A 25,315-nucleotide genomic window follows, 5' to 3' on the forward strand; every position below is an offset into this window, starting at 1 on the left:
CAGTTGTTATTGTTTGCTACTTCAAGCAATATTTATCGTCCGTTCACAATGTTAACAAAGCTACGGGAATGTGTTGTGTTGATAGCATAAAAGTTTTTTTTTCTTTTTTCTTATCAGTATGAGTACTATTTAAGTTAATTAAAAAGGGAAATGCATGTATGCATAGGTTTTTTTCCCGCGCCCTTTGTGCCAAGTTACCACAAAGGCTATTATATGTAAATGACTGTAAAAACATATTTTTACTTTTATACTTAAAGTACTAAGTACATTCCAGAGCCTGTACCCTTTTACTTTTACTTATTACTTCTTTTTATTTATTTATTTGTATTTCTAAAGAAGTGAGTTCTTTTGCCACCTCTGCTAATAAATAACAATTATCGTTGATGCATATGACTCAATTAAAGGATTAAAAAAAACAAAGTTTTTCCTATTGCCACATCTAACAGTTTGTTCATCCCCTCGGTAATTTGATTTCTAAGATACTGTCAGCGAAATTCCAAAATAACTCATGATCGGATGATCAGAGATTGTAGTGGGCGTTCAAATATTCTGCCGCTTGTTGGGTAATTTGGTGGGGATTAGATGAAATACAGTCTTTCCTCACTCTGTGGAGGTGTTGCAGTCAACAGGACCACATATTGCCCCACACGACGCTGCGGGACATTTCAACAGACACACTCGGGTCACACAAGAAGTCATTGTTTGGTGCTCAATATGTGATGGCCACGAGTTTCTCACAGCAATACGATAGATAGATAGATAGATAGATAGATAGATAGATAGATAGATAGATAGATAGATAGATAGATAGATAGATAGATAGATAGATAGATAGATAGATAGATAGATAGATAGATAGATAGATAGATAGATAGATAGATAGATAGATAGATAGATAGATAGATAGATAGATAGAAGTGGTTAATTTGGCAGAGTGTGTATTTTGCTGTGAGTGAGCAATTTGAAGTCCTTTCGACAAAATATTGGCCCATTTCATGAATTAATTTGAACAAATCTTTCATGATACCGAAGCACGATTACAAAGGACGGTCTTTACGTATCCGTTTCTTTCATTTTTATTGGTAATCGAAGTCCTAAAATCTGAAATTCAGATCCAGACAGATTGCTGTGCATATCTACTTCATCAAGGATGTATTGTAAGTGTATTTGCCTTCTCTTTTTTCATCTCATCTTTATCTCTTTTAATCCTATACTGTATGAACATCAGCGCTTCAAACGTCCGACCTCCTGTGAACTCTTTGTCCACTTCAGAATGCGAGATTTGGAAAGTGATATGATATGACAATTGTCTTGGGCAAATGTATTTATATCAAACATGGGTGTCAGTCTGGCTTCCCCTAGCCCCTCCTCTGTGTCTCCTATCTCTGTGTCCCTTCACGACCATCACAGCCACAGGAAGGCCCTGGCAGCCCAAAACACTGATACTATCTCTACGCTCCCTCATCTCCATTCTCCGCTGTGTCGAAATCTTACCCATCTCACAAAGGGAAACCGCTAGTGAACAACGGTCCGTGACATGACGTCCGTTTCTGTGGCTAGACAACTTATGGTAAATGATGTGGCAGGTGGATGCCATGTTCCCTGATACAATAAATAATGTACGCAATGACGGCGAATACATTTGGTTGCATCATAACATTATCTATGAAAAAAAAAAATGTAACAGTCCTTTGATGTTGTTACACAATTTGAAATGACCTCAAGTTTCTCTATTGTGGCTTCAGTTTGTTGAGCTTTTCTGTCACGATCTTAATTGTAACACTTAGAAACTGACGCAATATTTTTATAGCGCTCATCCGCATGAGAAAGAAGCTGGCGATAGGAAAAAAAACAACATTACAATATGAAGCTACAATTACTAAATATGCACCGCATACTCCACGTCTGTAATAAAGGTTGTATAGTGTACCTTTCTGATAAATATCAGCCTCATATGAATATTACTAGTTGCATGATTTGTGACAATAATGGCAAAAGAACAATAATCTGTCATGTACCGTACATGCATCAAAACAAACTGGCCAAACCATTAGGTACACATGCCCAGTTTAATATTCATCCATCCATTTTCTATCCCACTTATCCTCACTATGAGATATGGTAATGCTCAATTTTGACAAAACAGTTTGCAGAGGTAGTACGACACTGCATCATACAAAGAAGTGATTCATATTTTGCCCTTCTCGTGAAGGTCAGCAGAATAGTAGAAACGCCTCCCTCAATATATATGATGCAGACCCACAATAACAAACATATTGAATTGGATAGGTTTGTTTCATTTTTGCAGTGTCATCCAAACTGAGCATTAGCATCTTTGTAAACGCATAATTAAAGATACGGTTCTTGTTATTCTTCTTCTTATTAAGCAATTGAGGATGAACAGAACTGCACGTACAAAATGTTATATCTTGGCAATGATCTCTTCTTTTTAGGAAAGTGCAACATAAATAGTTTGCCTTCTTTTTAAGAAATGAAGACTGCAGAGCAAAGCAACTGGAACAGTTTTAACAGTCTGAATTATGCTATACATTTTGTCAAAATGTCTCCGTGACGCACCAGTTGAGTATCACTGCCTGAGATTGTGCAGTGTAGAGCGGCTTAACAAATGCATCAGACCACCACCCAATGTAAAGTTTATGGGGCACTGTAGTTTTAAATTAACAGTATTGATAATGACCAAAATCATTTTGAATGTTTCCACCACGGTTACTACACCAGGAACTCTTTGTGCTGAAATATAATAATTACAGTACAGTATTATTGTTTTACATGACTTTTCAAATTAAGTGTTTGACACAAAGCAGCAAAAAAAAAAAAGTAAAAGATGTTCTTTTTTTTTTATTCTTACGATGTCAAACAATAGTTATTTACTCACATTCTTGAACAGAAATTTCAGTTTTAGTGGTTGAATGCCATGCTTGATGTCCAGTGAATTTGGAAATAAAAAGAAGTATTAAATTGCTGATTCCCATTCAAAATGGTAAAACATTCTCATGAAAGAGTGCACATTGAAGCTCTTTATGATGCTGCATGGTCTCCTCGTTTTTATGACAGGTGGTCTAAAAAGTGTGTTGGGCACTGTACCTAATAAAGAGTTCAGTGAGCTACAATATGACTGACTGATTGTTCTGTGAGATTTTGCTCAGATAGTGGTGACCCCTGCGGCCCCCTCTGCACCCCCCGGCAGGTGCTGCTGGGACAGGATATGTCTGAGAGTGTCCAGCTCCTGTGAGAGCTGCCCGATCTTCATCTGCAGCTTCTGGTTCTCCTCCTGCAGCTGCAGGGCCCTCTGCTGGGTCATCAGGATCCTCCTGCGGGCCTTGTCTCGACTCTTCCTCACCGCGATGTTGTTCCTCTCGCGTCGGAGCCGGTATTCTGCGCTGTCCTTGCTGATGCTTCTCTTGGCCATCGGCGCACGCATGGTGGGCAAGATGAAAGGAGGAGAGAACTCCTAAAAGATGAAACTTAGTGCTCGGTGTTGCAAAATGATATGCATGCAAAATTACAAAATGCGGTGTGTCTTTTTATCTCACCTGCAGATTGCCGCTATGGTTCTGATGGTGGTTCCCTGAACTTGTGGTGCTGCTGAGACAAGAAGATGTGTACGGCAAGTACGACAATCCCATCATCTGCTCATCTATTCTGTCCTCACTGCTCCCCCTCAATCCCTGAGACTGGCTGTATGATATCATGTCCATTGCACCCAAATTGGTTGACCCGGCAGAGCTTGAAGATGTCGGGTTCAGTGTCACGTGGGCCTGGTTCGGGTATGGATTCATCCACTCCTGGATGACAGAGGACACCCTGGATTCACACATCTGCTGGGGTTCAACGTCAAAATGTCAATTAATAAAAACAAATCAAATGTTCTGAAACAGAAGAAAAATAATCAACGTGAGGAAGAAAACAGTCTGTTTCTGTTTTATGCAGCTATGTCTATTACCTGGCACTTTTTAAAACAAAATATTGTATTTGTGAAACGCTTACATTTTTCCACATTAGCATTTTTCTTTTTGATTTTTTTTTTTTTATGTGTGATGTATTGACGTTTATTGGTACATTAGTGGTTAAAAGTCACAGCCATGAATAAAAGCGCTGCAATAATAAAATATGTAAATAGGCAACAAAATATGTCATCATCATATCATAACAGCCAAAACAAAAATAGTAATAGTTGCAGCTTTGATATAATTACGTTTTGTTTTAGCCAAACGTTAAATACCATTGTGTAATTCTATTCGGTTTATTTCTTCAACTACACTTCGAGCTTTTTCCAAAAAGAAGATACAGTATGCAGTACACTTTTCAGGCAATTCAATGCAACAATGAAATCCAATGCAAGAGCTGTATCAACAAATCTGTCTTCACAAAAATATTAAAGCGCACTTTTTATTGACACCGTCTGCTATGCATTCAACAATCAATTATTTTAACTCGAGTCTGCTGTCGTGCCAAACTTAACTGCATCCCACTGAGAACTGTTTTGAACATTTTGCCCCACTCAGTTTAGATTAGAAAATAAGGTACATTATTTTGCTGTGAGTCATTCAATAAACCGTATGGAACTGCATGCTTTCTTGTAGAAATTCATAATTGTACTAAAGATGTGTAGCTACTAATTGCACAGGTTTTCCCCAGCAAAAAAAATATGATGAACTGACTTACCATGATTACTTTCTCCTCAAACTCTCAGATAATGTTGTCAGATTGTCATCCAGGTTGACAGTTTGGTGCGAGGGGGGGAAAAAAAAAGCCTGATTCCCCTAATACACCCCCACCCCACCCCACCACCACCCTCCATCTCTCTCTTTCTCTCTCCCTCTCTCTCTCTCTCATACAAAAACACACAGGCACACGCATTTTCACACACACCACACACTCATACTATTGAAATAGCATTGGTGGACAAAGGACAATGGCTACAAAATGTGTCTCAGTAATATGAATTTATATTTGTTACCATCAACCTTGCCCATCTAAACATATCATTATAGTGCATTTATTATGTAGCATTTGTACTTATGTATTTCTCAAACTAAACACTATTGTCTGAACCCTGGAACCATTTATTGACTTGGTCACCCTTCAGCACTTTTCACCTACATAGACACAACTTGAAAGCATATTCTCACCCACTAAAACACGTTTTGCACGGTGATGCACTTGTCTTGCATAATGGTAAACAGAGGTAGCAAAAGTGAAACTTACTTTTAAGCATAATGATTTTAACATACACACAGCAACTCAACACTGATCACGTTTGCTAATGATGTGGGGGGAAAACTAGGCAGTACGAGGTCTAGACAGTGCTGGATATATTCTAAAGAGGTGCTTCAATACGTCAAATTTGCCATTATTTACACACACATATATATATATATATATATATATAGAGAGAGAGAGAGAGAGAGAGAGAGAGAGAGAGAGAGAGAGAGAGAGAGAGAGAGAGAGAGAGTGGGGGGGGGGGGGGGGGCATGGAAATCGCCAAAATGAAATTCGACCCACTGCGACTTCCGTATTTTCAGTAAACCCAAAATGGCTTCTGCCGCCGTCGACAACGTGAGTAAAGCTTTACTAGCTGCCCTTTACTTTGATATTGTTTTCTTTGTCTTACATTCATGCGTGTAATTGAACGTGACCCCTGAAGATTGATTAAGGTGATGCGTAAAATGGAGGCCGAAGAGGAACGATGTTTGTTTAGTCGTAAAACATTCGGTCAGCCAGCCAGCCAGCCAGCCTTCGTGGCCATTTCGATTCACGTCACGCAACTTGCGTAGTTTGACGCTTTCTTCTCATTTCAAACAGAATTATTTCACTTTCTTGCAGGATTTGATCGATAGCGATTTGCCCAAATTTGTTGAACTGCTGGACAGTCTCACAGAACAGGTAAGTTAGTCCTGTGTTACGTTATTTTAGACAAAAGCATATCAGTATAATTGTATGCTAAGTATTCCAGCAAATGAAATATTCTTAACGTAAGTATTTGGTTCCATTCACTGCTGAAGACACAATGTTACGTAATCCACTTTAGTTCATGTGATGTATTACATGTATATGTAATGTATCAAATGTTCCCTGTAGGTTGCAGCGGTTACCAGTCATGTTCAACAGCTGATAACCCAAGTGAAGAATGGTGCATTTAACACGACAAAGGTGAGTGCAGAATTGGAAATCAAAAAGTAATCTTTGCAATGTTAAGTGCATTTTACTTACTGATTCCACAAAGTGGTGATGGCGTGGAGGCATGTGCCTCTAAATGTGGACATGCTTGTAAATACTGTAAAAACGGCAGTTGGGGTGCGAATGATGAACCACGGCATAGTGGGTGTTCACAAGTATGTTTTAATTTAAATTGCTCTACCGAGTAGCCTGACTTTCTGTGTCTTCTTATTCCCCGAGACAGGGTTTGTCGTTTCTGGATCTTCGCTATCACCTGCTACTCTTCTATCTTCAAGACCTCACTCACTTGATCAGCATCAAGACGGAAGGTGAAAAAATAAAAGAGAGTGAAGCCTTAACCCGAGTGGTGACGGTCAGAACGGTAAAGATGTTTGCCTATAGACACTCTGCCAGTAACTACACTATAACACCGTATTATTAGCAGTATTAGATCTTTGGTGTTCTTTGTTTTAGGTCCTGGAGAAGATGCGACCTCTTGACCACAAACTCAAGTACCAAATTGATAAACTGGTGCGCACAGCTGTCACTGGCAGTTTGGGTAAGATGTTGTTAAAGTTTAATATTGAATATGTTCAATCATATAACAGTGAATGAAACTCCAGGTTTGTGGTTTCAGCTGAAAATGACCCGCTGCAGCTTCGTCCTAACCCGGAGAATCTAATCAGTAAAGTACGCAACATTGCATTTGACTCTGGAATTTTTAAACGGAATATACCCGTGTGGGCTTGTTTGGTCACTTTATATTTTTTTCTTTTTTAAAACAGCTGAGTGAGTCTGAAGATGAAGACAACCAGGCACCAGAGACGAAAGCGACCCACTCTAGTGGCAAGAAATACATTCCACCCAGGATTGCGGCTGTATATTATGGTATTATATTCTGTTTTTATTTCATTACCTGTCCTATTGATTTGCACAAAGGAGCATTAGGGCCACCCTGATTAAAATGCAGTATATTAACTAAACAAGTCACTGTCTATGACATAGTTGCGTGTTAGTATGGTATTCTTCCATTCATAATATGAGGCGACAAAATCCATCAAAGCAGCCATTTATTGCAATACCATTCCAAAATCTTGACCATGTAATATGAAAGTACAGTATAATTTGACAATATCCTCAGCATTGCTCAAGAATCATCAAGAATTGGGAGACAATCATATAACATCAATTTCAGGAAACAAATAGAAGACTCACTTGAACACTTCTACATTTAAGGAGCAAAGTGTGCTGACTTTAAGCTGTTTATCACTCCCAGTTGAAGTTCACTATAAAATTGAACTATAAAATACTATGTAATTTAACATTATATATTCAAACACCAAAAACAAATCCTATAATTTCGTCTAACAAAAGTTGGCTAGCTTAATGGTAACATATGATGCAAAACGCCCTAGATGGGCTAGCAGTAATTAGCATTGATAAAACTTAGGTGATCTCATTCTTTGCTCACGAGATGGCGACATGACAGAAGCAGACAAGAAGAAGGCTCAGGTGGAGCGTCAGCGGCGTGCCGCGCTGAGAAGCTCTGTGATCCAGGAGCTGCGGCAGCAGTACAGCGACGCTCCGGAAGAGATCAGAGAAAGACGGGACTTCCAGACTGAGCGGGATAGCCGCGAGGAGCTCCACAGGTGTGTCTGTTTACTCGGGATGCACTTTGTTTCATGGGACGTTGAACGCTGACGCTGATTTTACCGGTGTGTAATCCTGCAGGAAACATTATGAGGAATCCATGATGGTTCGACTGAATGTGTCAAAGAGAGAGAAGAACTCCAGAAAGCGAAGAATGATGTCCATGTCTGGTCAGCTGGGCGGAATCACCCACTTTGGTGACATCACAGCGCTGACGGGCGGCGACGGCGGCCAGGTGTGCTCATGCTGTCTAATCCCAGTGCTGGTTTGCTTTCTCGCAAGGTTTCCTCGATTTTATCATCTCAAAAACCTAATTAGAAATGTCGTTCATGCTTGGGACTCAAACTTTTAAAAAAAATTGCCATAACATCAACAGGTGCATATTAGTTAATTAGAACATTCCTATGTGCAGTATATTCAGTAGTTCAATTCAAAATGTTAAACTCGTAGATTAGTCTACCAAAATTATATATTAATTTCATGATTTTATTTTTAGAAATTTGATTATGGTTTACAGAGGATAAGCGGTACAGAAAATGGATGGATACTCCAAATTCTCCAAAGAAATTACATTACATAACAGTTTTTAATAGAGAAATTAGGTAGGAATTGGCCTTCTGAAAAGTACTCTCCTGTGTGTCCAATGAATCTATGTAATGTATGACCTACTATTTTTTTAATTGAACCACAGTGAAGCCAAAGAATATTAGCATTTTGGCGTTCGCATTTTTATTTTGGGAATCTATTCTCCTTGATTTGCTTGTTTTCCTTTTCTTTTTTTTTTTTTTGCTCAGGCCAAAGCCATGTCTAATACAAAAACAGATTGGTTTGGTACCATCTGGTGGCATCTTTGTGCAAAGCAACTCTGTTGTGCTGAGGAGAAATGCTTCATTTAGTCAGGCCATAGCATTGTCTTAAGAGATGAAAAAGGTTTTGATGCAGTCTTTTGGCATTTATAGTACAAATCTTTTTGGGTGGGTATCTATAACTACAGGATTTTTGCTATTCGCTGCGTGTCTATCCCTATATATAGGAATAGCAGGGGTTTCTTGTTAACTATTTGAATACTACTGTTTTGTTGACATGCGCCTGTATTGTATGTAGTATACTAGGAATGAATTAGTGGGACTAAAACCAGTTCAGACCAAGTCAGGTCAAGACTACCAACGGAATATTTACAGGCCCACCGTGATGATGGTTAGTTTAGTCATTTTTCAATGTTGAAATTTCTTTCATTTTATTCTCATAAGCCTCTTTTTTTTCTCTGGACAACACAAAAAAAAAAATCTGACATGTACGAGTGTCACAGAGCAGCCCGTTTCTGTCCAGCATGAAAGGGGCCATTGAGGCTTGTGTGGGTCACATTGCTAATCAGCGGGTGCTAATGCTTTGTGGTTACTGGTGCAGGATGCTGATAACCCTCGGCCCAAGAAAAAGAAGCAGACCATGAAGAAGAAAATAAAACAAAAAGGTGAGGGCATTTCAAATACATGGGGGAGTCAAAATGTGTATTTCCTATGATGCATACAGCAATTCAGTTCACTTGGAAAGTTTTCCCTTCTGTTTCATTGATTAGGAACAGCACTTCTCTCCTTTAATGTGGATGTCCGTTTTGTCTCTCTGATCTCATTTGTTTTGCTACAGCTTTCAAGAAGCACAAATAGACCAGAATGGAGCTGTCATCACTTCACATTTAACATCTCTAGAGAAAATGTTCAACTGTTTTTTTTGTTGCCAGATGGTTGAATAACAATAAATAACTGAAATGTAGGGAGTTCCTTTCTTTTTTTTTTAATCTTCTCCCCAAAGGAACAGTACAATCTGCAATAGTTGCAGTGGTAAATATAGAATAGTTAACAATTGACACCTTATTCCACTTTAATTAGTGGGCATCCTTGGAATCATGCAATGTTCTTTTCTGGGCCAATCCTGGCATTCATGATTAAAAGTTGTAAAAACTAGGATCCATTCCAATTTTTTTTGTGTACATCTTACGATAGCCCTAATCTATACGCGATTTATACCACACTACAAAAAAAAGCCTTCTTAGGGAATTTTAATAGTAGTACTTTAAGCTGCCAGCAGCTGTCTACTTACTGACTTAGCAAATGTACTGTACTATAATTGTTATTTGAGAAATGACTTAAGTGCACCGGTTCTCAAACTGGGCTCCAGGGACCTGCAAAATATTTTGCAATAGTCATTTATTTTTCAAAAGTGCGTACTGTTACCGAGCTTTGGTAAAAGGAACACCAATAAAACAAACATACAAAACCAAATATCACATAAAGCTAACATCCCTGCATGGATTTAAAAAAAATTGTGGAACAAAAGGTATTACAGGAGAAAAGCTCATTTTTCTTTTTTTTCGGGGGGGGGGGGGGGGGCAAAAAGTGTCAATTCATGAAATTTTTAAATTCACATTTAAATGACCAATGTATTACAATTTCATCTTGGAAATTTAAATTTGTTTCTTTAAAAAAAACATAACATTACAACTTCTCTAAATGTTATTGTGTGACTTCCCCTAAAAAAAGGACAACTTTTTAATGATGGCATTTCAGGGTAAACAGTTCTGTTTGACATTGGGATTGTGAGAGGGTTCCTGGAAAAATTTCCAAGAATGTTTGGGTCCCCAAGCCCAAAAACAAAAAAAGGTGAAAACCCCTGTACTCCATATCCTACATCATGTTATTGCCAAACTGGAACACAAAAAAATCCCATTTGGTATTCTTGAATGGTAGCACATTGGTTTGACTCTTAATGGATAATAATGTGATCATATTGTTTCAATATAACTGAATTCACTGAGGCAGCACAGTGGATTGAAGACTCTAAACTGCCCGTAAATTGTGAATTGTTGTTTCCCTGCAATTGGCTGGTGACCGTTTCAGGGTGTACCCTGCCCAAAGATGGCTGGGATGGGCTCCAGCAGCCCGTGATCCTAGTGAGGATAAGCAGTAAAGAAAATAGATGGATGAATTCACTGACACATCTTAATTTTTACACATCTTTATTTTTTTGTAATTACAGAACCATGGGTTTAAAAAAAAAGTTAAAAAAAAAATTTTTTTTTTAACCCCAACCCCCACTTCCCTCTTTTTTCTCCTCCCCAAGAAAAGAAATGTCTTCACACAACTCCCACTGTCCCCAACTTACCCCGCCCTAAAATAACAGCCCACTTCATTTGTTAAATTAAATCAATTCCACGAGCTGGTCAGCCTCCCTCCGACAAGCCGTGACTGCACTGCGCATCGTCAGAATGGGGTGGGGCCCAAGTGTAACACCCCTCCTCCAAACACACACACACACACACACAAAAAACACCATCTTGCTTAGTCTTCCTCACTCCTGAAAAACCTGCCTGCCTCTCAACTATGTTGGCGATATATAAAAATCGGGTGTGGAGCTGGCGGCTTGTTTAGTGGCATTTGTACTGCAGTGTGCGAAGTGTGTGTGTGTGTGTGTGTGTGTGTGTTGAGGTGTGAAAAAGACAAAGCATCCTCAGCGTTTGCTGTTGTAATAAATGCCCCCTGTGGCTGGCCTGTGGTCGCCCTGTCCCCCTCCCCCCCACACGGACAGAATGGGGTGCGTGTGCATAGCGGGAGCAGAGAGAGAGAGAGACGCTGCGGAGACAGTGGGGGGCGGCGGCGCCACCTGGGGAGGGGTCGTCAGCCTCCACTGGTCCTGAAACCTGAAACGACAAGAAGTGGTCTAATATACAGAGAGAGGGGTGAGAGGAAGGAAGGAGACACGGGGTGGGTGGGGGGTAGATGGAGGGGTTGCACCAAATAAAAACAGTGATGTCTGCCGAAAGAATAAAACAGATGTCTTGCAGGAGACGGGCATGAACGTATGTGGGGGAGGTGGCCACGCAGCGAAGAGCCCCACCATCCAGAACAAGAACAGAAATATGCCTTTCTAATTTTCAATTGAAAGCGGGTCAGTTGCTGTCCAACAAGTAGTGTGGTGAAGGAGGGAAACAAAACCAAAAAAAAAAAAAAAAACGGTGTTGATCTGAGGAGGCTATAAGGTGAGAGGAGTCAGAAATGGAGAGGGGGAGGGGAAGTGATACAGCAAACAGACTAAAACAACAACTTGGCTAGGCAAAGTTTCACATTTGAACAACAAAATATATATATAAAAAAAAAAATAAAAAAAAAACTTCATGTCACTAAGCCCCCAGCCCCTTTGTTTTTTTTTTTCTTTTTTGGTGGTGGTGGTGGGTGAATGAGTGGGCTGTGGATGGTGTGGAAGCAGGATGTCACAGCCAGACCAAAGGAGACACTCCTGCAGCCTGAGATACCATCATCGTCGTCGTCGTCATCATCCCCGCACCCAAAGCAATAAGAAAATAAAAGCTTGCCACCATACTTTTTGCACCAAAAGGCCAGCCGGCGTATACCTTACCAGGGGGGCCGCGCCAACCGCCGCACACGCACGCTCACATACAAATGCACACTGCAGCCAGTCAGTCTCTCTGTCCAGAAGGTTTTTTTTCCTTTTTTTTCCTTTTTTCTCTCTTCTGGAACTCTTCTTTTTTTGTTGGGGAAAGGGAGGGCATTTTTATAGTGTGTGTGTGTGTGTGTGTATGTATGTGTTTGGGAACAGAGAAGGGAGAGGGGTTGATAGTAAAAGGAGGGGAAGGGTTGGAGTGTTTAGTAAGGGCAATACCACGATGTTCGCCCTCGGCCCCTGGAAGAGAGAGAGAAAAAGAGGGTGAGTTTCTTTCTTGTTGTCTTAAGAAGATGGACACCAATTTCCTGGTGTGGTATTCAAATTGGTGTATGCGCTTGTGGGCAGACGTGCTTTAGAAAATGTGTCTTGAAGACAACTGGGACAGTGTTTTAAAACGTAAAAGACGTACCATCTTAACACTGTTGCGCATTTGCTTTTGCGCCAGTGTAGCAATACAACGAGTAAGTGTGGAGGATGAACTAGGGTACAGTGAAAAGCTGAAATCAGCCTTGCAAAGAAAGGATGGGAGTGTTTAATTTCAAGAGATAAGTGACTGTGAGTGTGTATATGTGGCTAGGTGTAAGAGGGGTAACAAAGGCACACTCCCTCTTTCTCTCTCTCTCTAGCTTCTTTTACACAAAGATTGCACAACCCCCCCCCCCCCCCCCCCCCCCCCCCAATAATGACCCCACTATGGTGCCATTCTATTCTTTACATTCAAGAGCATAGGCTTCTGTGGTTTATAGATTTTTAAACAGGGCGACATGTTCTTGAGGCGTAATATTTCCCTCGTGAACCAGGTGTAAAAGGGGGCTTTATATATTTGTATGAGAGCCACCATTGGGGTCACTCTGGGGAAACCTCAAAAGACAAACACACACAGACCCTGCAAGACACAGCACACGCACGCACACCACAGCATTATCACTCAAAAACAAACTCACACTCAAGCCAAACGTATTACAAAAGCCCAAGAGGGGCCACCCACCCCTTTAAGGCGCACACACGAACGCAGACTGACACCAGTGGACTGATGCTGAGATCAGGCTGCAGTAATGAACCTTTGTCTCTGGGAGTGCACACATTAACGCATGGGTCGGAGTATCCATGTTTGATTGTGTACATATATATATATATATATATACACACACACACACACACACACACACATACACACACGTTCTTATTCATGTGGAGAATCCTCCAGATTCTTCTCTACGTTGACTTGGGAAGATGATAACATGATATTTTATGCATGTGCTCGAAAGTCAATCAAGTCGTGCACACTGACATTCAACACAACCAAACTTGTGTTGAGTTTTCAGATGGTCATAAACATACAACTGGAGAGTAGACTGTGGCATCTTAACAAGAGTAGAACAGTCATGTCCACTATGGACACATGACAAGACAAGTACAGTATATGGTATATGCTAGGCTTTACACGATCAGTTTTGGGGCCAATCACAGAATTGAAGAAAGCGATAACCGATCACAGGATTTAAATGTCCTGTTCATTTACTGTATATACTTGTGTACTTAATTGCTCAAAAAATTATATTTACAATAAATGTATCTTTGTTCATCTATTTATGCCAGTGAGGCATAGTGACAGACAGAACAAATGAATGGTCTTCTATTAGATGGCAGGAATTAAATACAGTAATTAATGTATCCACTTTTTGTGACATTTTTGTTTGTTGGTGTGCCGTGAGATTTTTCAATTGTAAAATATTTTTCCTTGACTCCATAAAGGTTGGAAATCACTGCTCTAGTCAGATTGTGTAATCTAATCAGTCAGGTCAAACCAACATTACATGACAGAAATAATGGGTGCTAACTTACTGTACCTAAATTACTTTATTTTTAATTAAATGACTTCACCCACACCAAACCTTTAGAGCATGATTTGACAGAATGGCGGCATGTTTACGTACAACCGTTTGTGCTACTACACTACTCGCTTGCTAGGCTACATAATGTTTTTGTTGCCTGCTTGCGAGCCGTATCATATTAAAAGTACATGAACATATCTCATGCAAGCCTTAAACGAACGTCCTCTCTTGTCCTGAGCACCGGTGATCACCAACACAGGTTTTCCCCATTTTGTTCTTACAAACACATGGCGAGAGCCGTTATTGTTGTCGTTGCCATAGTAACGAGTGTATCTGGTCGCGTTTGTGTTGACACGATGAAGCCCATTGATGGGGGAAAAAGGGGATGCGGTGGTATCGGAACAAGATTTCATTGCAGTAGTCTGACATAGTGCAATCGTGAAAGAGCAAATTTGTCTTGTGGTTTGATCCGGGCATGTTGTTGCCGTGTTGTCTGTGCCACACCGCCGACATGGATTTATTTATTTTTTTAAATAACTATTGGCTGTCAGATATTTACAGGACTACACCAAAAGACACATGACAAGGCTAAGAATAAACTAGCTTTTGGATTCAAATATACTGTGCACGATGGCGACACGGAGTAAATGTCTCTTGCGGAGCCGATCAATGTCGGCGAATGACGACATTAAAGCCTATCAGCATAAAGTGCTAATTATCGGCTGATACCGATAAATCGGTGTAAAGTCTAGTATATACAGTAACAACTCCCCCTATTGTGTGTTAAAGCAGCAGTTACATGGGGGGTTTAGAATTACTGTAACACCTATGCTAATTTGCATTAGCCTGACAAAAGCTAGCGAACAACATGGTTTGGCTCAACATTTTGGTGTTTAAAATGACTGCCTATTCATGTTTGTATATGTATAATGTAGCTTAAGAAAAACAGTCAGGCGCTTCTTAGCAGCCGCCAACCTGGTTGTATTTGAACTGTCTCCTTGCATGCAAGTTTTTATTGAATTGTATCTTTCACTTCTCTCAAAGAGCTTGTCTTGTCTATTAAGGGTCACATTTTCCCATGACAACAATGTTTAATTCTATTATTGTTTGTCACTTTTACAGTATACACGGAGTGACAAACACCTTGAAGCACACTACATTTAATTGAAGACGTTTGCATTTCCTCAAAGTGATTTGATGCTCCCATTTCTTGACAGCGAGTGGGTGAGAACAGCTTAAGGAAGCTTTAAAAGGTGTTTAAGTTTAAATAGGTGAAAATCTGACACAGAAAGAGGCCTTACAGAGAAAACCTATTTTACCCCTCCACACGCTTTAAAGCTATCTTCCCAAGCTCTTTCACAAGACAAGGCTTCAGTGAAGTATTTTTGACACAAATCCTGTTATTGCCATGTAAACACTACCTCATTTTCTTTAACTTCATCTTATAACAGTTTTAAGAACCTGACATATATAGTCACTTATTTTGTCACACTTTTGTTAATACACTACAGTAAATAGTCGGACGGACTTGTATGCCTATAAGTGTGTTTTAAATTAAACTTTTCAGGTTAGCTGCTTATACACTGTTGAATTTGTAAGACCTTTGAACAATGGCTTTAAAAAAAGTGGGGGGGGGGGGGGAATAATGTTTAGAATGATCAAAGCCTTAATTGAGAAAAACTAATTTTAGAATTTGTAAGGATCTGTTTCATAGCTTAATAGTGCTCATTCTTGAAAATGTCCAACGTGCACAAGTACGAGATAAGCATGAGCGACTCTTGTCCATTGACGCGTTTTACTTTGAATGGTGGAGAGATAAAACTGGAGTTCTCATCTTAAATATAGGCAGAGTATTTAAAAACACTTTTTGGATAAGACCGTGAGGAAAAGTATGCATGTGGTAGACTTTTACAAAATGCAAAGGAAAACAAATTCCCTTTTGACTTGATCTATCTTATCTAGTGTAACGTTTGACTTAAATTTACATGATAAATTCCTCAAAGTTAAATTTGTGAATCATACAGCCCTGAAAAAAAAAAAAACAAGTACTGGAATGACCTTTGAGAAAAGCAACCAGGACCATCTTGTATCCAAACGATAAAATACAAGCACAAAGTGTGAAGACATACTGAGGTTAGCCAGAGAGGCATAAGTTTCTTTAACATTTTAATTAGGACGTCTCAAACTAATGCCTAGATCAGACTACAGGATTTTAGCCCCAATATTGGGCGGATTAGCTATTGCGGGCAATTTCCCAGATTGGGCCCAACATGTTTTGTCGGGGACGACAAAACTTCTTGTAGTCTGTGACATAACCCACGACCAACGATTTGGCCCTACGACGGAATCATGAAAAGTATAGCATGTTTGATTTTTTGGGATATCTTCCGTGTAGTGTGACACATCAAAGACAACTCTCCGACAGCATACTTTGATGTTGACCAATAGTATTGCGTATTGTGACCAGCGCATCGCCTCCTGTGATTGCCGCTGCCAACATACTTGGTCACAGTTGTCAACGTTTATTCATGCGCACAAAACAATGTTTACCGAAACTTTAGAGCATGATTGAACAGAACGTTGGCATGTTTATGTACAAACGTTCATGCTAGCACTAGCTTGCTAGGCTACATAACGTTTTGTTGCCTGCTTGAGAACCGCATCGTATTAAAAGTACGTAAACATACTTGAAGCCCACTTTGAATTGACAGCCCAAAATGTCCACTCCTGAGCACGTTTTACACTTTGGCCCCCCCCCAAACATTCGGGCGGCGATCCATTATTTTGAGAACCGCTTGTTGTCGCCATGGTAACGGGTGTATCAAGTTGCGATGAAAGGTGTCATTTTCTGAGTCACGCCTCCCCAACAGTATTTGATTTGACAAGCTATAAAGCCCAGTGATTGTAAAAGACGGGATATGGTGATATCGAAATAAATGTCATGTAGTGTTGCCACTGTCTGACCAAGATACATCAAGATTTTATAGCAGTAGTCTGACATGGTGAATCATGAAAGACCAAATTTGTCTTGTAGTCGGATCCAGGCATTAGTGACCAGATACCAAAGATGGCCTCACAAATCGATCTAAACCATGTATCTGACAAAGAACTTCCAGTAAGGGTATCTCCATCAAGACAAAGCAAAAAGCTACCACAATAGACTGTGTGAAACTGTGACAATTTTGCTATAGTCAGTCAGAGTTTGATCCTAGTATGGAAAGACTTGTGTGTCAGTCCAAATTCCACAAGTAATTATCATCTGCAACAGGTTAATACAACTGATAAGCAGCAGTAACGAATACAGTTTCCAATGTGCTAAGACGAGAGGGCAGGGACATGCCAACTGGTCAATAGCTATTAGAAATGAATTACTTTTCAGAAGCCCATCACAAATACCCATAGCGCTGATCCAAATACAGTAACTTGCGCCGAGAGGAACACAGTCGTGTGCAAAAAGTCTCCATCTTTCCTGAAATGGCCACGCCATGCAATGAACCCCACAGATGAGACAGTGACATTTCAAAAACATGCAAATGAGTACAAATCTTGACTGGATAGCAAAAATGTGTAATGCGACAAACATTTTTAACATTTCCACTACCGTTCCAAACTTTGAAGTCACTTAGAAATGTCTTTTTTTTTTAATACACTGTCAAGTGAATTCAGATTTGTTTTTAAATAATTGCTGAAAATGTGCAAAACAACAACTATCTAGCACTCTGTTGTGAAGATAGTGTTAAACTGTTTTTCACCATGTCAGTTTTCCTGATATTTTGGACGTGGCTGAAACTGTGTATAATGATGCACTCTGAAGTCTGACATGAGTCCCCCTCCCACACTATATAAGAACTTGAGCGCCTTCGTTCACATAAGCGGTTATGCGACGACATGCAGTTAGCTATGACTACTAGGGTTGGGAATCTCTGGCATGAGGCCGATTAGATGCATATCTAGATACACAGGTAGCGACTAGATTTAAAAACTATCTTTACGGGCGGAACGATTCGATTCAGTATGGGATCAATACGAGTCTCGATTCGTTTCAGTGCAGAAAAAATGTCAAAACACATTTGACGTGATAGCCTGGGTGTGGATCGGGGTTCCGCTATAGAGCGCCTCGTTGTCAGCCGTGAGTGCGTCCACGTCACAATGAGCAGGGCTTCTAGAGGCGCCTGGATGGGGAAAAGAAGGAAAACCAAAGATGTCCGACGTGATGGCCAGCGCGTGGACTGGGGCTTCGGACCTGTGTGGACGCCTCAAAGCACCTTGTCACGCCGTTAAAAAGCCTTGTGGCGACCCAGTGGGATATATTCCAGCCACTGGAGGCTTTAAGCGGAAATATTTTCACGGCTCAAAAATGTAGTAATGTGTAGCCATAAGAAAGATTAAGCCGTTATGTGTAGGCATAAGAAAGATTATGCAGTTATGTGTAGGCATAAGAAAGATGCTAGACGAAGTAACGTCCATTTTTTCCAGGTCGTAGTAGTGCTATTTGAATGACAGTTGAACGGGGCATGGTTCTAGCGCATTCGGCAGATAAGTCTACAATCTATGAGAGTGGAGACAAGAGCTTGATTTTTCATGATTTTGAAGCCTCAATTTATGTACCCATGTATTTTTTTAATCATTCAGATTTGGCAAGGTCGTTAACTTCTCTTTTGTGTCAAATTTAGAAAACTTATTTTCACTTTTTAGGGACTTTAAAGCAAAGCAGTATTCTAATGGAGATAATCAGAAATACGGTCGAGTAATTTACAGTGCTTTTCTTTAAAAAAATAAAGATTATTCTAAGTGACCCCAAAACTTTTGAACAGCAGTGTACATCTATTTGGCTCTTTTGTTTTCATCTTTCCTAGATGAGAGGAATGCGCTGTCATCTAAAATCAATGACCATATATTTATTTAGGTTCCTGACAAGCTAGAAGTATCCTATAGGTGCTTTGATTTAGGCCAATCTTCAAACTTTATTTCATTACCCTATCTCAAGATAAGCAACAGAAGTGTTGTGATGCATGATTAAAATTTACCGCCATGTGGGATGTGAGAAGATGTGATTATGGCTGCTCACGGTGGGGATACAAGTCTTCCCAACCATTTTATGAGTGCAACAGGTGAAGATGATGTTCATGCGGGTGCGGTGTCCTCCCACAGAGTCCACTGACCTGAAGGCCCGTCCTCTGCCTCTGGGTGGTGTGTAGCCACTATAGTAGCGAGCACGTGAAGAGAAGTTTCCTCCTCCCCGTGATCGGAACCGGGCCCGGGAAAAGCCGCGATCTGTGGTGCTGATGCCAGGTCTGTTTGTTCTCTTTGCGCCAACCTGAAAATGTGAAATTTGAGCAATTAAGATGAGATAACCTTTATTATTCCCACAATGAGGAAATTTGCAATTAATACCAACTTTTAGTGGTCAAGTCAGCATAATCGCAAAAACATATTGTCACAGTCATACGAAAAAAGCAACTACTTGAAACAACATAGTTCCTATCATAAACATTACCTTTATCTGTCTTCCTCTGAAAAGAGACTCATCCAAAGCCATTGCTGTTCTGACAGACTCTTTGTCTGCAAACTCGATATAAGCAAACCTATGGAAAAAAGCATAATGAAATTATGGCAAATATTCAACCATACAGAATATATACTGTACCAGCAATTAAAAAAAACGCTATAAACTCAATCGAATAAATTACCCTTTGGGATGCCCTGTGTATTTGTCACACAGGATGGTGACTCTATTTACTGAACCACAGCCATGGAAGTGTGCCTCAAGCTCCTCTGCAGTCGCACCATAATCCACCTAAATTAAAAATGGAGTGACTGTTCCGATTAGAAAATATTTTCTAACTAGTATAATATAATAGTATATCAGTATTATTATCTGTTGTAAACAAGCAGTCGACGACAGGGACAAGCCGTCTGCTAGGAGATACTCTTCCTGATGTCAAAAATAGTGGGGTCCGTCTCTTTTGTGACAGACAGTAGTCACAGCAAAAGCTAAACTTTTTGTGAATGTGCGTACCAATGAAGAAAAAGCTACTCACGTTTCCAACATATATAGATCTGCCATCGGCTTCCATTTTTTCTTCAAACGACATGATGACTGGGCCGACTGTAAAACGAAGGAAACAACAACCAATTGTGAGTCAGGAATCCAAAATATCAAAACTTACTAAATTATGTACTGTATCGCTTTTTATTAATGTGTTTAAAAAACATTGGAAATTGTCAAATTTATGTGATTATTGCCATCATGGTTTGTAAAACCCTGGACAATACTACAGTCCCAGTTAGGTCTGTCACGATAATTTCAAGACAATATACATCCATCCATCCATTTTCTGAGCCGCTTATCCTCACAAGGGTCGCGGGAGTGCTGGAGCCTATCCCAGCTAGCATTGGGCAGGGGGTGGGGTACACCCTGAACCGGTTGCCAACCAATCGCAGGGCACACAAAAACAAAACCATTCACACTCACATCCACACCTAGGGGCAATTTAGAGACTTCAATTAACCTACCATGCATGTTTTTGGGATTTGGGAGGAAACCGCAGTGTCCGGAGAAAACCCACACAGGCACGGGGAGAACATACAAACTCCACACAAACGGGGTAGGGGGATTGAACCCCGGTCCTCAGAACTGTGAGGCAGACACTAACCAGTCGTCTACTGTGCCGCAGACGATATATATTTTCACAAAAACTATCGCGATAAACGATATTGTGGTGTTTTTAATGCGTTTCAAATCATGAAAAATAACTCCCACCCTTATTTTTATTTTGTTGCTTTTGAATCAGTATTGTTGTTATAATTTCTATTAAATTGTTTTTCTTTACTCTGTGATATGGATCCCGCTGGATCTGAAATAAAGAGCTGCAACACTGGCCTGGTTCACATGGAGCCCTCTATTCCAATTACAATCGGTTTAGAAGCCCAAACCGAATAAAAATGCTCTATATAAAAACCTCAATCAGAATAAACAGCCTGAATTTCATTCGGTTCCACAGGGGTGGAACATTCCTTTTGCCAAACTGATCAGAAGTAAATTTTGGCCATTCGGAATAGAGCTGGGAAAAGCTCTGTCTACGCATGCTTCGTCTCAACGTAGATGCGCAGTAACATCGTTTAGGCACGTCGTAAATATGGCAGCTCCCGACGGAGCGGTTTCTAACTACTTAACTGTTTTTAATCAAGCGTTTTTTTACAATAAACATAAAAACAATCCCAACTACTGTGCTAGACAAGACCTCCATCTTGATAAATGACGTGATGTTCACGACGAAGTGCGCATGTCATTCGGCTGTTCCGATTAAATGTAGTGCACAGCATGTATACACCCGAACAGAATAAATCACATGTAAACAGTTGACCAGAGATCTTCAATTGAAATGATTTCAACCGGAATGACAAAAAAAACTCCATGTAAACAGTGTTGTCTGTGCACACCCAGACATCACTTCAAAGCCATCTCCTAAAATCTACAACCTGCATCTTAAGTCTGGTGTACCCTTAAAGACAAAGAGTACAAGTAATTGAAACTTCACTTTTTAACAATCTAAAACACTTCCAAATAAATGTAAAATTTACCTGGTGGGGGACTTAGATTCATCTGTTTCTCCACCTCGTTCTGCAGCTCCTTCAGTTTCTCTGCCTCTTCCTCCATCTCTCTCACCCGGGCTTTGATAGCCTCCAGCTCCTGAAGCAAGTACACAAATGTTAGTGAAGACTATGAGTGCACATCGAAGTAAAAATGAGCCGTCGCCATTGTGGGTTGACGACTGTTGGCAGTCGAGTCTTACAGGGTTTTTAATGTTTGGCTGTTGTCCAAGAAATTGTTAACACCCATTTGCTTCAATACAGACAAACTGTGGTAGCAGCTGCCTCTTAAAACCGTAAAAGGGTGGAGAACGTATGGCCCGTGAGAGCATATTTGATCCGACCCACCATGTAATTCTAAAAACAAAACCAAGTAACAGTAAACCTACAAATAATAAATGTCTTTGGTTGTAAACCTAATTTGACCATCTTTTCTAATAACACGTGTTCATTTCTTATTTGTTTCCATTAAACAGCTGGTTAAATAGTCACATGATGTGCCTGTGTAATGTTTTAATGCTGATGAGATCAAATTTGGGTCAAAAAAATCTCAACGCGAAGATTTTGGGCTTTCTATACAGATGAATAACTACCACACAGATGAATATGGACATGTTTGCAAGTTCCCACATCTGTATATATATATTTTTTTTTTTAAACATTTCATGCTGGGAACACACAGACGGCAGTGTCCCCGTGTGAGTGTGGACCATCCTGGAGAGTGGTGCATTGCAGTGGGAGTCATTCCAAATCCATTCAGAGCAATGCTGACACACACCCAAACCAGCACATAAACCAAATGCAAAGACCCACAATAAATGGTCATTGTAATGTAAAGGCATGTGCAAACACGACTTATAGCATGTGCTCGCTTGCCAGTATTGTCTTAATAGAAAAGCTACAAATGGCAGACGAATTGCACGATCCTGAAACCCTTAATAAAACAACGATTGCATTAAGGGATGCGGGCAGACACGCCTTAAAGGCCGGCGTGTCGCGTGGGCCTGGGGTTCAAATGAAAATGTGCATCTTTCCAGCTCATGCGAAACACGACGAGTCGTTAATAGACGCTCGGCGCAAACTGAAAGTCGAGCATGTCTGCCATCTCCACCCTAGCCCATCTTGTATAGTCGGCGAGCTTTGCGTGGCCACACACACATTTCGACTCTGTTACATCGAACGGCGCCATACGTTTAGTCCCAACCAGCAAACATGGCGCGTTTTATCTGGCCACCGGCGACCGAGTCCAGTTCTGGTTCAAGCACGAGCACTGTATTGTAATTATGTCACGGTGGCCAAGGTAAGAAGCTAGTATTAGCCGCTTGTAGCTAGGTCATTTTCACGTCCCAACGTTGCCGCAGCGAGGAAAGCTGTGGAGCGGAAAGGGGGACACAAAAAAACGTGACATTACCGTCAAATAGGGCGACTTCGCAATCAAGGAGAGTGACGCGACGCTGTACAGTGGCTGCGGTGTGTCCTCCCCTCGCCCCTGACTAGCTCAAACATCCCCGTGTTGCAGCTTTGCGGTGATTTGTATTCCGAGGCTCAGTCTCGAAACTAGCGCCCCTCTTGCGCCAAGATGGCTGCCGATATCGCGCATGTCACCACCCAATTCTACTGCACTGCGCGAACCGTAATGGCGGTTCGTAACCAAGCTCGCCACCCCAACCACATGTGACACACATTTTGGTGACTTAGTGAGAAATGGATAGGACTCCATAGCCGAGCTAAACATGGTTATAGTGCTTCGCAGTGGCTAGGATATCGCCATTAACGAACACGACTGAAACAATGCCCTTCACTTACAGGGTCTTCAATTGCGGCCTCTCCCTCTTCTAAGCCCGGCTCCTCGTCGCCGACGCCCGGGTCTTCCAGCTCTTGGTGTCCAGGGTCGGAATCGAGTAGAGATTCCTCCGCCAGTCCATTACCGAACTCCGCCATCGGCTCGTACCAAATGTAACGATGCGCCTCGTGGCCAAACCAACGTAGCAGGCCCCTGCTCACACACAGGGGGGAGGGGGGAGTGAGCGCCCCGGTCAAGAGAGGAGGGGGAGGGGAAAAAAGGCGGAAAATGCCGCTTAGTAAAGTTAAAAGGTGAAACAAAAGCTAGCAACGATTCGGCCCCCGTTTGACTAACGTACAAACGTCAAACAAATATTGGTGCTTGAACCGGAAACCCCAGATAACCGTCTGAATTCCCGTCAGAGAGCCGAGTTCAATGAATTAACTCTTTTAAAAAAAAAAAATTTTAAAAAAAAAAACCACGAACGTAGACATCCGCGGCGTCCCCTCTGTTCACAAATGGAGGCCGGAGGCGGAGCAAAGCGACACTGCGGACGTATGAGACAACTCCATTTGCTATTGGACGAATAGGGCCAGCCTCTTTATTCCTGAGCACATGTCAATTGGTTAATAGCGTAGATTTTTCCGGGTGCCGAATCGAATGTGTGATTTTAATTGGATTAAAACTATGCCAATCAAATACACGACAATCACAATCAGTCAATCAAAAAAAAATCTCTTAGCTGTTATATAATTTTTGGAGCCAGTAATAAGTGATAAACCGAAGGTCACAACATACGGAGCCCCCCTGGTGCGAAGGTATGAGAAAAATAAAATTCATTGATAATCTGTTCCCTCAGTTTAGTAATCCGTTCCCCCAGTTTAGTAAACTCTACCCTCAATTTAGTAAACTGTACCCTCAGTTTAGTAATCCGTACCCTCAGTTTAGTAAACTTTACCCTCAGTTTAGTAATCCGTACCCTCAGTTTAGTAATCCGTACCCTCAATTTAGTACTGTGTTTAGGAAACACGCAGGCTAATTGTAGCCAGTCCTGCTAGTACTGCTATATAATGATCAACCCCCTCGAACTACAGCAATATTGCCTTTCAGTTGAAAAAATGGGATGTAGGATATATCACGACATGACAATTTATACACAGAATTCACATGAGTAAGAATATAACATACAAATAGAATTTACTTCACTTGACAGATAGGTATACGGAGCCCCAGACATTTGCTAAACTGAGGTAACGGATTACTAAACTGAGGGTACAGATGACTAAATTGAGGGTACAGTTTACTAAATTGAGGGAACAGATTATCAATGAATTTTATTTTTCTCATACCTTGGCACCAGGGGGGCTCCGTACAAAACACAATAATAAACTCAGAAAATAATCCTCATTGGCTAGTTAAAGTCAGAAGCCAGATATATATATATATATATATATATATATATATATATATATATATATATATATATATATATATATATATATATATATATTTATTTATTTTTAAGTATGCCGTTTTACGGAACTCCTTAATGTGTGGTTGATGACGTAGCAGTGCTGTGTTTAAAATACATGGTTTTGGATTCTCATTTAGAAAACAGTACTTTTAGATGTCTAGGCGCTTTCTTTCAAAAGTTCCAAGAACACTTTACCAAAATACTGTTTTTGAGTCTGTCACTTTTTACTTTTTGATTGATTTGAATGGGGCTAATTTTGATAATGAAAGAGACAATGAACCGTAAAATAAAGACCAAATCCCCTTTCCTGTTCTCAGGTACCCTTGGTATGTACTGGTTTTT

At 40.6% G+C, this 25,315-nt stretch overlaps 3 protein-coding genes across 7 annotated transcripts; 1 reads left to right on the plus strand and 2 right to left on the minus strand.

The window, feature by feature from the left end:
* Positions 1-2,844: 2,844 nt before the first annotated feature.
* Positions 2,845-4,840, minus strand: cebp1 (CCAAT/enhancer binding protein (C/EBP) 1). Of its 3 annotated transcripts, none has more exons than XM_061758268.1 (3): positions 4,687-4,840; positions 3,555-3,842; positions 2,845-3,472 (listed from the first exon to the last, which is right to left on the minus strand). In XM_061758268.1, exons 1-3 carry the CDS (start codon positions 4,687-4,689, stop codon positions 3,164-3,166), a joined length of 600 nt encoding a protein of 199 aa, XP_061614252.1. In that variant the 5' UTR covers positions 4,690-4,840; the 3' UTR covers positions 2,845-3,163. The 3 variants fall into 3 exon arrangements, with proteins under 3 accessions (XP_061614252.1, XP_061614253.1, XP_061614254.1); XM_061758269.1 differs by having other exon boundaries at positions 3,555-3,839; positions 4,687-4,818; XM_061758270.1 differs by having other exon boundaries at positions 3,555-3,806; positions 4,687-4,763.
* Positions 4,841-5,486: 646 nt separating this feature from the next.
* On the plus strand, positions 5,487-9,600 carry ngdn (neuroguidin, EIF4E binding protein). Its single transcript, XM_061757897.1, has 11 exons — positions 5,487-5,580; positions 5,848-5,907; positions 6,103-6,174; positions 6,425-6,562; positions 6,655-6,739; positions 6,818-6,870; positions 6,966-7,068; positions 7,655-7,829; positions 7,912-8,065; positions 9,238-9,301; positions 9,475-9,600. Exons 1-11 carry the CDS (start codon positions 5,557-5,559, stop codon positions 9,492-9,494), a joined length of 948 nt encoding a protein of 315 aa, XP_061613881.1. The 5' UTR covers positions 5,487-5,556; the 3' UTR covers positions 9,495-9,600.
* A 1,226-nt stretch (positions 9,601-10,826) lies between these two features.
* On the minus strand, positions 10,827-24,032 carry pabpn1 (poly(A) binding protein, nuclear 1). Of its 3 annotated transcripts, none has more exons than XM_061757898.1 (7): positions 23,523-24,032; positions 21,708-21,816; positions 20,165-20,232; positions 19,814-19,920; positions 19,621-19,708; positions 19,286-19,440; positions 10,827-11,524 (listed from the first exon to the last, which is right to left on the minus strand). In XM_061757898.1, the coding sequence occupies exons 1-7, from the start codon at positions 23,655-23,657 to the stop codon at positions 11,335-11,337; spliced, it is 852 nt and encodes a 283-aa protein (XP_061613882.1). In that variant the 5' UTR covers positions 23,658-24,032; the 3' UTR covers positions 10,827-11,334. The 3 variants fall into 3 exon arrangements, with proteins under 3 accessions (XP_061613882.1, XP_061613884.1, XP_061613883.1); XM_061757900.1 differs by lacking the exon at positions 23,523-24,032 and adding an exon at positions 23,128-23,285; XM_061757899.1 differs by lacking the exon at positions 10,827-11,524 and adding an exon at positions 11,808-12,525 and having other exon boundaries at positions 23,523-24,031.
* Between the last annotated feature and the right edge of the window lie 1,283 nt (positions 24,033-25,315).

The sequence above is a fragment of the Phyllopteryx taeniolatus genome, chromosome 20 (genome assembly GCF_024500385.1).
Source record: "Phyllopteryx taeniolatus isolate TA_2022b chromosome 20, UOR_Ptae_1.2, whole genome shotgun sequence".
Lineage (NCBI taxonomy): Eukaryota > Metazoa > Chordata > Actinopteri > Syngnathiformes > Syngnathidae > Phyllopteryx > Phyllopteryx taeniolatus.